This window comes from Rousettus aegyptiacus, unplaced genomic scaffold (genome assembly GCF_014176215.1).
Source record: "Rousettus aegyptiacus isolate mRouAeg1 unplaced genomic scaffold, mRouAeg1.p scaffold_m13_p_4, whole genome shotgun sequence".
NCBI classification, from domain to species: Eukaryota; Metazoa; Chordata; class Mammalia; order Chiroptera; family Pteropodidae; genus Rousettus; species Rousettus aegyptiacus.
The window spans coordinates 51794530-51809039 of NW_023416307.1; the positions used below are offsets into that span (position 1 = coordinate 51794530).

The 14510-nt window shown below is 43.8% G+C and overlaps 1 protein-coding gene across 20 annotated transcripts in view; it reads right to left on the reverse strand.

The window, feature by feature from the left end:
- The window catches only part of KALRN (kalirin RhoGEF kinase), a 592295-nt gene that overhangs the window by 54228 nt on the left and 523557 nt on the right, over nt 1-14510 (reverse strand). For 11 of the 20 annotated variants that reach the window (XM_036219576.1, XM_036219573.1, XM_036219571.1 and 8 more), the window contains 4 exons: nt 13583-13687; nt 10148-10243; nt 1997-2127; nt 169-235 (listed from right to left, as the gene is read on the reverse strand). In XM_036219576.1, the coding sequence (XP_036075469.1) occupies nt 169-235; nt 1997-2127; nt 10148-10243; nt 13583-13687 (399 nt within the window). The remainder of the gene's footprint in view (nt 1-168; nt 236-1996; nt 2128-10147; nt 10244-13582; nt 13688-14510) is intronic. The other 9 variants (XM_036219577.1, XM_036219589.1, XM_016135178.2 and 6 more) reach the window with 3 other exon arrangements.

Sequence of the window (14510 nt, forward strand, 5' to 3'; positions counted from 1 at the left end):
TATCTACATATTCTATTTGATATAGTACCATTTTTAGTTTCATTTTGCATATACCCAGAGGAAGTAAAAGAAGCACTCTCAAGTTAAAATAGCTCAACTTAAATAGGGTCCGATAAGCGCCTGGCTGGTGACCGCGGACTGCCCCCCACACCCCAGCCGTCTACTCACCTCCACTACCACGCCCAGGTCCTTGACATAGTCTTTCTCTGTCTGTACCAGCTCATTCAAGACAAACCTGGTCAGGAGATTAAGAACAAGGAAGATTCATCTTCATTGCGAAGCAAGAAATCTTCATGTTTACGTTCACAGGTAAGTTACTCTGGCATCTCCATGAAAAGATCACCAAAAGGGCACACTTGGCACCTCTCGGGAAGGTGCTCACTGGTGCTCTCTACAAGATGCTCCCTGAACTGCTGAGGGCACAGAGGCCAAGAGGGCGTTCCCAGATGGCACACAACAGTCAGACGAAGAATGCCGCTTACAGCACAGCATTCTTCTTTCTATTCTTTATTCTTCTTCCTCCCTCACCTGTAACTGAACAGTTGTATATGCACAGGGCAGGAAAGTGACAACCACTTTGGCAAAACTGAGTTAGGAAAGCTTTGAGGCCAAGGGATCAACATGAGGCTTTTCTTCCTTCATTTCAGCTCCGTTCTTCACTTAACAAGAGGAGAAAGACATCTGTTTGATAACCAACCTTTAAGGCATCAGAGACACTGACATCAAGTGAAGCTTTGGAGATACAGAAACTGTAATTATTCAGATAGGTATCCATGGTAACTGGCTTGCAAAATCCCCAGTCAAGGTCAGCAAGATTGATTGCAGACATTCTAGAATCATAACTTTGAATGTGCACCCTCCCCACCCCCTACCAGATGTGGGATGTAACAACTTCAAGGACATTGCTTTCTTGGTTTCTTTCTTGTTAATGATTTGCTCCTCTTAGATAGAGCATTTGCTTTGTGCCAGTTTCTTCATCTGGGTTTTCTCATGCTTATTACAAGGTAGGTGTTGTAAGCCCTATTGTATATAGATGAAAACACTCAGGCAGTATTGCCCAAGGGGATAAAGTGAGAAGCAGAGCTGAGATTTGAGCCTAGCTGTACAAGAGTCCAAAGAGTCTGCTCTTTCACTCTCGCCCACTGCCTGGGAAACTACTCAGACTGGCTCTCTGGAGTTCCTGAGGTGTCGAACCCACTTCTCTTTCTGTCCAGACAGTAAAGAGCTAGACAAGAAATGCTCGCGGCTGTGCACTGGGGCAGGCTAGATGCTGTGCATCTTACTGGAGTTGGCCTCGTGTTATCTAAGTTTGAAAGAGTTTTAACTGAAGCTGCACAACAGCATTTTTGGCCCAAGTGGCAGAAAGGACTAAGTTCTGAGATGTCAGAGAAGGGCCCCAGCACAAGGGTTGTAACTGTTCTGAACTCAGGAAGCAATTCATCTGAAATTCTTGATCTATACAGCACAGAGAAGCCACCAAATCCCTGGGTGTGGGGCACTGGGGCCGCGGGGAGGAAGCCAGAGGAACACATGCCTCTTTATCAGCACGTCCAGCACTGCCAACCAGCTCCCTCTCTCTAATACACACAATCATGTGTTGTAGGCCACAGGAAGGAATTGGCAAGGCCAAATGAAAGCATTTAAATATATCTTTAGCATGGCCCAAGTTACTGCTTGGAAGAAAGTAGTAAAAGAAAACCCACAGGAAAGCTTGAGTGGGAATTTGGGGCTGGAAGAGCCCCCCCAGAGATGAAGTCCAGCTCTCTGTCTCCAGGTGATATTCTTATCCTAAGCTATCTGCTGACAGATTGAAGGTTGTCTTGGGCTATCAGCCTCTATGGAAGGGGACTGGACTATGTGCTGCTAGTAGACCTGGCATCTCTTCTCTCGAAGGGCTCCCTGATCCCTCTCTAATTCTCCCCAAACTTCCCATGACCCTTGCCCATCATCCACCACACATACATGCACCAGGGAGCAGGCTGGGGAAGCCACTTACATCCTGCCTCTCAGGGCCTTGGCTTTCTGTTCTTCTTCCAGGTTTCTAGTAGGTGTGGGCGGGGTCATCCCCTCATTCAGGCAGCCTGCAGGGTCTTTCAAGCTTCCCCTGTATGAGCCTCCTTCTAAGCTCTGAAAGAGAAGAATAAACAGCCTTACAGAAGTATACACTGAAAAGTCATCTGGAAGGCCCTGTGTCCCCCTAGCCTAGCCACAGGCAACTTGGTAGATTAGTAGCCAAAGCTGTTGTCAACTGAACCTCAGTGAAGTGCCAGGAGACCGGAGACTAGAGCTGCCACCTTCTCAGGCCATCAGGACGTGCTTGGCATCATGTGCTGCCAGCTTCCTGGACACAATGAAAATTGTCGAAGTGACTTATCTCTGGGTAGGAGCTCCATAAGTGAAGCTAATCATTGAAACTCTACACTAAACAAGCAGTTAGAAAAGAAAATCAGTGTGGGAGCATCAAGTGCAAATGATAAGGGGAGGGTAGTGATAGGAAAACTGGTTTGGTAAAATCATGTTTGTTTAATCAGCTACAATTTTTTATGGAAGAGGTCAACAGATTTAGCCTTTTCTAAAAACATCTTTGCTAAGGTTATTTACCAAGGGCTTTCTTTCATTTATTAATCCTTTCATTACTTTTAAGTTGCTGCAGGATTGAGAAACAAATTAAAGGCATTAACATGGCACTCTAGCAAGAGCTAAATGTAATGGATTCAAATCCCAGATCTGCTAGTGACTGGATGATCTTAAGTGAGGCAGCTGAAATTGTCCTATGTCTTGGTTTTCCTCAATTTTCAAATCAGAATGCTCCTTTCTACAGATTTCTAAGGACTAAACAGACACAATAGTTGTACAACCCTTTGACAAATTAAAAATGCTTTACAAATGATGAGTTCCACCCCCATGAATGGAACTGTTGATAATAAGGATACTTAAAATGGGGTCAAGTGCCCTAGAAGAAAGATCACACAGTGACAATCAGCATTTCGTTATGCAAATTGGCAGAAGCAATACAGGTAAACAGTAAGACTGGAGATCAAGGTCAAGGCAGGCAGCGGTAAAACAAATATGGGAGATGAATCCAAACTCTTCATAGGAGACACTTCATAGGAGACACTTTTAGCCAGTCACTGTGGCTGGCTTAAAGGAAAGGCTTAACTTAAGTAGTCTTTGAAAACATTAGCCCTAAGGTGAAAGCCACAGAGATCAAAAAGTGTTCAAAAGGCAGTAGGAACAAAAGGCTTCAGCATCATCTTAAACAGCCTGCACTTGGAGCATCTGTCATGAACTCTTTGCTGCTGTACTTCAACATAGGCCAAAGAGAGGTAGAAAAAATCCAGGGAAATGAAACAAAAAATGGAGAGGTGACCAGTGGGCCACTATGAGAGAACAGGTAGAGAATATTAAGACTTGAAGTTGAAAAACTTAAAGCTGAGAAGAGATGTCAACTTTCTTTTCCCTCACTATATCCCTAGATCAACAGAATGTGCCAAGGCCCAAACAGGAATCTGTTACCAAAACTAGAAACTAGAATTAAGAGGAAAGGGTCTTTAAGCTTGAGAAAGAGAATTTCTTTTAACTTGACAGGAAGGTATTTCAGAAAACAAGTAATCAACCATGGAAGTTGTTATCCAGAGAAGCAGCATAGGCTAAAAATAAAGAAAGGTCAAGAAGAGTTTAGCTAAATTTACAGGTTCAGAATCTGTAACCAGTTATTAAGGAAATGAGTGTCTGGTGCTGAGGCTTGACAAGCCACCGGACAGGCAGGCTTTCCAATGACATGTGACATGTCCCCTGGTGCCATCGCCAGAGACAGGCTCCCCAGGCAGATGGATGAGCTGTTGATTGATCTGATTACATGCCTTTTAGGTCCCCTCCCCTGGTCCCCATTGTCCTGTTACAGTCTTTGTTCTGCAGCCAGCTGGCTGGCAGGATGCTGGCTGCAAGGTGTAGGAAACAGGCTTATATCTCTGCCTACGAGGTTCTCCTGTGGAACATCGAGCTTGGTGAGGTCCATTCTCAACTCTTCTCCAGAATGAAGCACATCTGATTGGTAAAGTGTCGTGCATGAAAATATGTTTCATCTCCTCCTGCTTGACCTGCTATATGAGCCAAGAAGCCCAAGTTATTTCTAGGGAAGCCCAAGTTGAGAAGGGTAGAAGCTGTGAGAGAGGAAGAAGAGGGAAGTAAAGGGTTTGGTTAAGCTGTATGCTGGGTGATCTGCCTCAAATAATGGTGTTAGCTATAAATTTAACCGTTCAGTAGTGATTTCTTCTGAGTACTTGCCTAGTTCTAGAGTTGGGATAATGAGTCCTAGCCAAAGGCCACTAGGGGTGACCGGCCACTATGTGTGCTGCTCCAAGGGGAAAAGAAGCAGTGGTGGCTGGTAGATGAACGGAGCCCCTGCCAGGGCTCAGTCTATGACAGTCTCAGTAGACAAAGAGAAAGGTGTACAAAGGAGAGACCAACAAGAGTTACACAATGGATGTTCCCACAGTTGGTCCAAGGTCAGGGAATAGAAATGCAAATAGAATTCAAAAAAGTAGATTAAATGTAGAGGAAGGCTGTCCCACGTTAAAAATGAACACATTTCCTGTCCTCTGGATCTTGGATCACATACCCATAAAACGCCCTTCCTCTGGGCTCCTACAACCACCCTTTACACACCCCCTGCACAGCATTCATTGCCTAGTGTTGCAAATGATCATTTGTTTGCACTCTATCTATCGAGCATCTACCACATGCTGAATATTTGCAAAGTGCTGGAGAAACAAAGATGAATAAGATATGGTTCCCTGACCTCCATAACCTAAGCTACAATGGGTGTTCTTCTAGACAGAAGAAGTACCACGGAGGATGACAAAATGAGCAGGCAGCTCTATGGTGGGTTGCAGAGGCAAGGGAAAGGCTTAATGGAAGAGGCAACACTTGAGCTGAGTATTGAGAAATGAAAAAGATTTTATCGGCTATACCTGTGAGAGGACATTCTAGGCAGAAGTAGCACTGTGAGTAAAAGACCAGGTTGTGAAACTGCAAGAGAAGCTGATATCTGCTTGGTATAGGTGAGGTATAGGGTGTTAAGTTGGGGTTTGGCAAGTAACTGTTATTTGAGCTGGGGGTGGGGGGCAAGCAGGTACTAGGGAAAGAAGAGGTAAGGAATAAAATAGATAACCCTGGAGAAGTATGCAGGGATCAGATCATAAGGAGCCTTGTGTACAGCATTAAGAAGTAGAGACTTTACCTTCTAACACCAATGATAGGAGAATTTTAAGCAGAGAAGTAACATGATTGAATGTAACTTTTAGAAAGATGAATCTTAATGTTTATAAGAACTTTTCACATTTGGGAAAAAGTCTCTGATATGGCAGTAAAGGAAAACAGGACTTAAATTTTATATAGTCTATAATTAACTACATTATGTTTAAATTATAAATCGACACTGAATGTGTCTAGAGGATGATATTAAAAGAGTGATAATTTGTTACACGCATGTCATTTTTCCAAAATTTCTTGAATGAGCATATATTGCTTTTATCAGTCAAAACTATTAAAAAGTTTTTTTTTTTTTTAAGGGGGGGAAAAAAAGAAAAGAAAGATACTTCTGGCAGTCACATAAAGAGATGTTAGGTTGAAACTGGGAGGAAATGCTGCAACAGTCCAGGCAGGAGAGGATCTTGAGCATTAACCCTACACTGTGAGCCCCATTAAGGAAGGTTCTGTGCTTGATCTCAGAGCTGGCACATAGTAGAACTCCAAGACTTTATTGAATGTACTACGTAACTCTTGGGGGTAGGTCAAAGTTCATTTGATACAACAACAGGTAAGGGTGCTGGCCTACCACTTACCACACCAACCTCAGGCAGAAGGCTTTCTTTCCAGAGGCTCAGTCCTTCATCTTAGGCAGGTGGTAGAATCCTAGGGCTATTTAGAGGCATACTAGATTCTGACATGGCCAGGGAGCTCTGGATCCTCAAATTTGAGGAATAAAACCAAACCATATAGATAGTTAATGGTACCCTATAACATTTACCCAACCACTTATCTACTGGCTAACAAATAATGTGTCCCTGTGCCCAGCGAGTGGCTACAGAAGATAAAGTATGTCAAGGTTCCCTTTACCTGCCCTTCACAGTGTGTATGAGGTGGCTAAGAGCTAATGTTTGTAGGCTGCTTGCCAACCAGTTTAAGGGCATTCATACCTTGCTCAGTCTTCATCATAACTTTATTGAGATAAGATTCAGGTGGACAGAATCAGCACTGTTGACACATGAGATAAAAGAAAAGCCCACGCAGACTAAGTAAGTTGCTCAGGGGTACATGATAAGTATCAGAGGCAAGACTGGAACCTAGGTTTTCTGATTGCTTACACGCTTGCCGCCACCACCACCAGCAGCAGCCAATGTATTTAGGAAAAGCTTTATTAAAAATCATACAGAGAAAGCAGTGAGAGTCCTCAGTCCTGGCTCGGAATTAGACACAATATCTTAAATACAAACTCAGAAGAAGTATGTTAGCTTTATTTGGAGGAGGCGGGTGGACAACCTCTTCTAGCAAATGAAAGCACTGGTTAAAGACCGAGGCTGGCAGGTGAGAACTCAGAAGTGTCCATTAATGTCCAGAAGGACTCACCAAAGGAAGTTCTAGGGATTTCAGGGGCCTTATCTGCACAGCAGGTAAGCAGAAAACACCTGCCATCACTCCCTAAAAGCAGCTCTCCAGCAGCAAAGATAGTAACTCCCTGGAGAGGAAGCCTTCTGGCAGTTAAGACCACAGGACCAAAAATGACCAAAGGTAGCTCTGAAACTCAGAGACACAAGGGATCTCATGGCTTTCAGGTGGAGCTAGGGGTCAAAGGAATTCTAAGTGCAGAATTTGAACTTAGGAATCGAAACAGAAAGAAAAAACTCAAGCCCTAAATAGAAAAGTCCAAGTGTCCTAGATGTTTCTATAAAATTTCTAGACTCTGTAAATTGGAAAGAACCTAACTAGTTTGTCTTGTGCTGAGCTAAGACAACTTCCAACCACAGGTCTAGGTTCCACCCTCTGGAGCAAAAATTGCTGAGGCCAACCCTTCTTTCCCATGGCAGAGCTCAATTATTAGAAGACAGCTCTCGCGTGTCTTCTCTTTCCTAACTTCTCCCCATACTTAATCTCAGTTTCTTCAGCTTTCCTTGAAATGACATAGATCACATGGCACTGGTTACTTCCTCTGGGGCGACTTCTATTGAGTTCAAGAACATTTTGGAATGCTGAGTTCAGAACCTGATACACACGACTCACACACGACTCATGACAAGTGCAGTCTGAAACACTTTGTGTACAATGGGGCTATCACTCCCTTGATCTGTACGTTGTACTTTTATTAACCCAGACTACGACCACTCTGGCTATTTTGGCAGCTGTCAAGCTGTTGTACTTACAGTCCAGAACTTTTATGGGCTCTGAATTGTACCCTCTTCTAAGCTAAAGAGCCAATGAGGAATAAAAATATAAATCTCGGAGGTGAAAATGCAACTCAGAATACTCACACATGGCTGAGGAAACAACCACCTACTGTTGGCTCCATCCCTACCCACGGTGGGTACATACAGGGATGGAAAGAAAGAAAGCAGAAGTAAGAACAAAGAATTGAATTTTGGTGAGAAGATTCTGAGAAACCAAACCACTGCTCCCTTGTTTCATTCCATGACACGGGTTTGGTTTTATATGTGTAGCCAAAGAAATCTCTATAATTCTGGGCTCACTGCAGGTCCTCAAAAAGCAGCTTATTGGTGGAAGAACTTAAAGCCTTTATTATGGTGAACTCATCACAGAAAGGCCATTCATCCCAAGACAGTTGTTGGGAGCCTGTTGTAGAGCCATTCAATTCCACCACCATCCCACACTCTCTTTCCTCTGGGAAATTTGCTCTTATAGGACTTCTCATTATCTGTACTCACATGTTTAACACCAGATCCTTTGATCACACAAACTCCCACAGAGACTCCCAACAGTACTAAGGTGAGAAGCAACAGTAGGAAAAAGGTAATCCAAAAACAAAAATGTATAAACTTTGAGGAATAAGTGTTTACTCATATCTGTGTACGTGTAAAAGACTCCTATATATGTAGGAGGGGGAGAAAATAATGTCCTAAACGACAAATCCTTTAGTAGGGGAGGTAAGCTGCAAATGAACAGACACAACAGAACCATCTAAGAGCTGTGCCAGGCTGTGGGTGGCTTACACCGTAATTGCTGTGAGACTGTAGAAGAAATCTGTCTGGGCCTGGGAAGCCCAGGGAAGCCCTTGTCGAGAGATGAGATTTGAGTGGGACCTTGAAGGACTATTACGCTTTAGATAAGCAAAAATAAGAGGGAGAACATTCCAGAGAAGTGGGGTGGTATGAACAGGAACTTAGCGGAGGGAAAGCCAAATGTGTGTTTAGGGATAGTGAAGATAACAGTTAGGCTGAAGTTGAGTTCATCAACTAGAATTATAAGTAGAAGCTGAAGGCAGGTTGGAGGAGAGGCTACAAAACATTAGCATTCTGGGTAAATGTTGACTTTATCTATGGGCCAGTGATTTCTAAACTTTGATTACATACCTCTATCAGTAAACACGATTTTGGTCAGGTCCCCCCAAAGCATGTAACTTATTTATAAATTATATATACCTGTGCTACCATATTATCAATATGTACATAATAAAACATACACAAAACCATTTTAAAATGATGAGGTAAAGGGATTTTATTTTCTTCCTGTCCCTCAATAAATTGTCTTATATGTCTGAAGGCATCCCCACATTGGAGATCACATCTCATGTAGGTGGGAGGGAGGTCATAAGCCTTCAGTGAGGAGGGAGTCAAGAAACAGGCAGACCAGGGTAGGGAAAGGGCAAGCAATGGATACTGCACTCGTCCAAGCACAAGGCCAGGGCCCAGGATCAGTTGGTAAAAGAGAAACTGCAAAAAAAAAAAAAAAAAAAAAAAAAAAAAAAAAGGATGATTTTTAAGAAAAAAAATTTAAATTGGTATTTGGAGAATGAAGAGGCTGTGCGAGTCAGTGTGGAGAGGAAAGGAAAGCAAGTCGGGAATGGTCAGACAGGCCTGCTTTGGAAAGCGGATGCGATGCCCCTGGGAGTACTTACCTCCCACCAGGGGACAGGGAGAGAAGGCAGGAAAATGGACAGCCTTCAAGAGTTTAACACTAGTTACCGAAAACACAGGCTAATTTATTTTTTAATTAGGAAGGAAAATTAGAAGGAAAAGAAGAAAGTCATATATGTTAAATTTCATTAGTACTCGATAAGCTAGGATATTTGAAAAAGGGAGTTATTGTAGTTAAAATTATTATCAGGCAGCTTTCCCTAGAGAGCTTCCATCATTTTCCTCTAGTTCCTGGGCCAAATGGAGAAGGGTTTAAATGGCGCTGATTAACAGGACTTGCCCAACAGATGTCTGGCAGAAGCACAGACATTCGTCCTAATGAGAGTTGTAGGAAAAACCAAACAAGTGACATGATGAGAGCAAAGGAAAATGCTTCAAATCGTCATCCTGTGGTGATATACTTAAAGGTAAACATATGGGAGTAGAGGAACAGCTATATCCAAAAAGGAGCTCTTTTACTAGCATTAATGCCGAAACCCTGAACCAGCTCAGACTCACAATGGAATATGCACCAGCTCCCTTAATTTCTTGTGGTGAGGTATCCGCGTACTTTTGTCCATTTCTCTTCATAATCAGCAATCAACTTTTGTAAGACTTTGCAAGCCAGAAGGCTGAGTTCCCCAAATACAATTACTCCGTGCTTTCAAAGATCCAACCCATGTTCTGTGTCTCAGTAGCAAAGTTAGTTTCAGGACTAACCAGACACACATCTATCACTGTCCAAATGTCACACTTCCCCAAAGGCCAGTGGACCAGCCTATAGAGAGGCTATTTTCACCAATGTCACAATGCCAAAAGAGCCTGTTAATTCCTCATGCCATACTCAAAGCTAAAAAGGATGCCGGGGCACAGCTTTTTAGAAATCACTATTAGCTGGAAGCAATCCTACAGGAGGAATGGGGAGAGGTGCAAAGGAGAACGTGGCAGAAAGAGGCCAGGGCCTGGGAGCCACACGGAGGTGATACACAGGTAGAACTGCCTCTAGGTCCCCCACTTACCAGCTTGCTTTTGACCAACTGTTCTATTGCACTGACAAGGTCTGCAGCAGTAGGTACTTCAGAGGAAGCCTGTCGGGCTGCTAGCAAAGAGGAGGACTGCAAGACATTGAGCAGCAAAGAAAAGCAGATTAGCAAGGAATGAGGAACAGCAATTAGGAAGCAAACAAAGTCCAAAGCTCAAGGTGGGCAGGGCAAGCAAAGGTCTCTGTTTAGGGGGAAGAGATAACAGAGGGAGACAGAGGGATGTGGGTGTGGGACAGACTAGACTGACCCCTTGTCAAGAATTCTGGCCAGCAGTGCAGCAGGGATGGAACCAGGTTCTCCTTAGGCAGGCCACCAGAGAAGCTGAGGGGCAGGGTCACTGTGTTCCCCGGGAGGCCAATAGGTAAGGGTAGTACCTATGGCGGGGGCGGGGTGGGGGGCAGCGGGAAAGGAGAGCAAAGGCAGACAAGACTTTGGTCACTGGGCTGCCCATTGCTGTTCCAGGATATGAAAGGAGCCAAAAACCTTGACTCAGGTGTGTCCAAAGAAGAGAAATTATCCTTGCTTTACTTAGATGTAGATCTTAAATACAGATCTTCACTATGTATCAAACAAAAATGCCAGGGGCAGGGCTCTTAAAAACCAGAATGCTAGAAACCCCCTCCCCATACACACACACACACATGCACACATGCATGCACACACACATTCCTCCACAACACACAGCTATTTTTAGTAAGGCCCCCAAACTGGAACACTAGGAAGCAATAAAGGGCTTTAATAGGACTTGTGTGTCTCATACTGGAGTAACGAGAGACTATCCTGTTCACAGCAAAAGGAGGCTCAAGCCAAGGGCCTGGCCCTCTTCCCTTTGTACTTGCAATAGGATTGGTCCATGTGACAGTTTGATCAATGGTTTGGGGATTCCTGCTCACTGAAGGATGGTGGTTTATTTTTAATTCCTTCTCCTACTTGAGAAGAAACTGGGGAGGTATGATTAATGATTAACCCTACGTGCACATTGTCCCTGTCACATCAGAGCAGAGGGAAACAGTGCCCCAGGGTCCAGGACGCAGGCTCCCGCAGCCTTCCACTCCAGCGACTGTGGGAGTAAGTTCAACGTCCTGGCTGTGCTCTTGCTTCAAGTTTGTCTCTCAAGTTAGAGGGAAGAGATTTTAAAAGGAAGCTTCCTGTTGTCTAAGCTAAGAGTTACGTTAGGCTTTTGCTTCTGAGATAGAGTAAAAAAAAAAAAAAGTCAAATAAATGTAATTAAGCGAGATATAACACTTTTTCCTCTCCTGGGGAAGGCAGGAAAAGAGCTTAAGACTATTTGGAAGCGCAAGTTATCAACTTTTTGATTTAGTAATCCTACCCCTGGGAATTTATTCCAAGGACAGAAGTGAAAAGAACAAAGGTGTGTATGTACAAAGTGATCTGTAGCAGTATTATCTGGAGTAATGAAAATTGGAAACAATCTATGATATTCCAAAACACGCTAGTCAAGCAAATTATGGCACATCAAATAAACAAAATACTCCTTGCTATTAAAATTGAATCTGTGGAGCTAAAATTAATAAGGCTTCAGGAAATACTAAATAACCCATATGTGCATATGAATAAATATCAGAAGGAAACGTGAATTATAGTAATTGCACAACATTACAATAGATGGACTTTTAAAAATTCCATTTACATTGTTGTAAAAATTATTTTAATAAATCCAACTCCATTTGCCAGAAGTTCTGAGGATCACCACACATTCCAGAAAAACAAAGGTACAGAAATCAAACAAACAGGACAGAGGAGGGTTAACAAGCCTGGGAAGAGACTGTTTCTATCTGCCTTATTTCTGGCTAAGAAAATGTCTACACAAACACCTGGGGGTAAGTCCTCTTTTTCAGTTAAAAATTATCCAGAAACAACATAACATCCTTTCCCCCAAAACACGCTGTGTTTGAGGGCATTAGACGGGGAGGGTTCATGACCTTTACTTATCTTATGCAAGCTGGCACCTCCCTGTGGAGGGCTGTGTGGGATGGCAGATAATGTGACATGAGTGTCCTACTCCCCACATATACAATCACTGTTTATGGAACATTTTACAAGGACAGGCCTCTGGGAACACAGCAAGTTGGTTCTCGTTCTCATCTCAAGGTAAAGCCCAGGCACTTCTGACTCTGGGAATCCAGGATGGGCACCATGCCATGCTTTCTACTACTTTTTTCCCAATAGTCAAGAGTCAGAGTTGGCCATGGAGACCAGGGCCACCAACATCGCCTTAGGAGGGGCCATAGCTGTGTGTTTCTCATGGATGAATCACAGAGTGGGTAGCGAGCACTTCCTAGTCATCATCCTGTCCCTAGAATCTGTCCTTCTGGCACAGAGGAAACCCTCGATTAATGTCTGTGGGTTAATGATCCAAGTGTAGAGCAGAGGTAATTCAAATCGGAAATGGGGGATATCACCAGAAACGCTGAAGCATCTGTAAGTAGTACTTTTCGAATAGTATCCTGGGTGGCATTGTACGTCAGGCCCGCTGTATCAGAGGAAGCTGCCCCTCTGCAAGGTGGAGCACTAAAGGGCACAGGGAGACCCTGGATGGAGGATAAACTACCACCACTGCCAGCACCACCGTAAATGACACTCCGAAAAAGGAAATGCAAAGTATAATCAAAACCTCAAACCACCACTTCAACCTCTAGAGTCCAAAGGACGATGCCACTCGGAGAAGGCAGGAAAAACACAATGCAGTGAAAGCGCGGTCTGTGAGGAAAGTGAGTGACGCAGCACACCACTGGAGCAGCCCCGAGCCCCGGGTCGGAACCTGAAAGCACATCCAACCTCAGCCTCTGCGCCAGAAAAACCGGGGTGACCACCCTGTGATTAGAGGCCTGGCGGGCATCACGCTTCAGACACCCATGAGCCTCTGCCAGTGAGTCAGAGCGCTTTTCATAAACGAGAACTTGAGCAATCTGGTATGCTAGGTGTGCCCTAACCTTTGACAGCAAGCATTTGCATCCTCATGCTATGTCTGCAGACTTTTAACAGCACTGGGCTCGAATGGGAGTTACCACTATTTGGGTTTTAGAGTTCAATACAGGGGAAATAACCATCTGAAACATCAGTCATACAGTCAGGTGCAACAAAATAATCATGAACTGAAACCACCTCAAATCTCTTTTGAGACAAATAGTGCCTTTTGGATCTGCTGCTTCCAAAGACAGAGCCATCAATCTACATCAGTAGGACAAGATACCAGGCAGGTTCCCATTCTGCACATACAGCTACACTGCCCAGAATGACATCAGACCACAGACAGAAGCTACATCACCATTGATTCACAGGATGTAAGAGGTAACAAGGGAGAGAGTATTACTACCCTACCGTACACAAAGAGTGAAATCTCATGCATTACATGCTGCTCTTTCAAGTGAGAAAGTAAAGCCGTCCTACCATCTCATCCTGGGCGGGCTCATTGTCAAAGATCTTCATAGGTGGAGGGAGGGGTGTGTGTGACTCTTCATCTGGCTCATCTTCACCCCAGCCTTTCTTGCTCTTCTAGAACAAAAGAGCAGCATTAGTCACTGCTTCACAGAGTTAAAGATGCCAATGGACTCGAAAGTTTTTAAAAAGCAACATATACGATGCCGCCTCTGTTAACACACTCCTATTTTTTTATTTTTTCAGTTTCAGTGTCCTCCTCTGTAGAATGGGTATACCTGCTTATCTCAAAGAACAGTGAGGACCAAATGGGGGAAAACACACACACACACACACACACACACACACACACACACACACACCCCATCTACGTTATCGATTAGTTAGGAAAAGAGAAAGCTGAGCGTGGTCAGAGAGAGACTAACTTCTTAAGTTTCTGAAGGACTATTAAACCACAGTCTCAGCATCACAAGGCTTTACTGATATTTTCAGAGGAAGAAACAGGAGACAGTATAAAATTACAAACAGAGTATGGTTACATACCAGGAAGTATTTCTTAGCCACATCAGTGACTAGAGTTAGGTTAGTTTGTGAGATAAAACAGCTATCTCGTTCCCCCAACCAACACATACCCACTATGTTTTGATCACAGAAAGTGATCCAAATCCCTTAGCTTCGGAAGGGATTTTAGAGGTTTTCCAGTCTGACCTCTTGGCTAACACAGGGATCTTGTGCGAGGTCATACACTCTCCCAAATCCTTCCAATATGGGTTTTCATGAAGGCTTATTTCACCACCGGTTGATTGCCCCATTAAATTCTCTCTTTGAACTGAAACCTTGCCTGCTGTAACTCCTACCTGTTAAGCATAATTCTGCCCCCTGGAGCAACCTGGACTCGTTTATACGTGGTACTGCTCAAGATATTTGTGACCAGCTATTA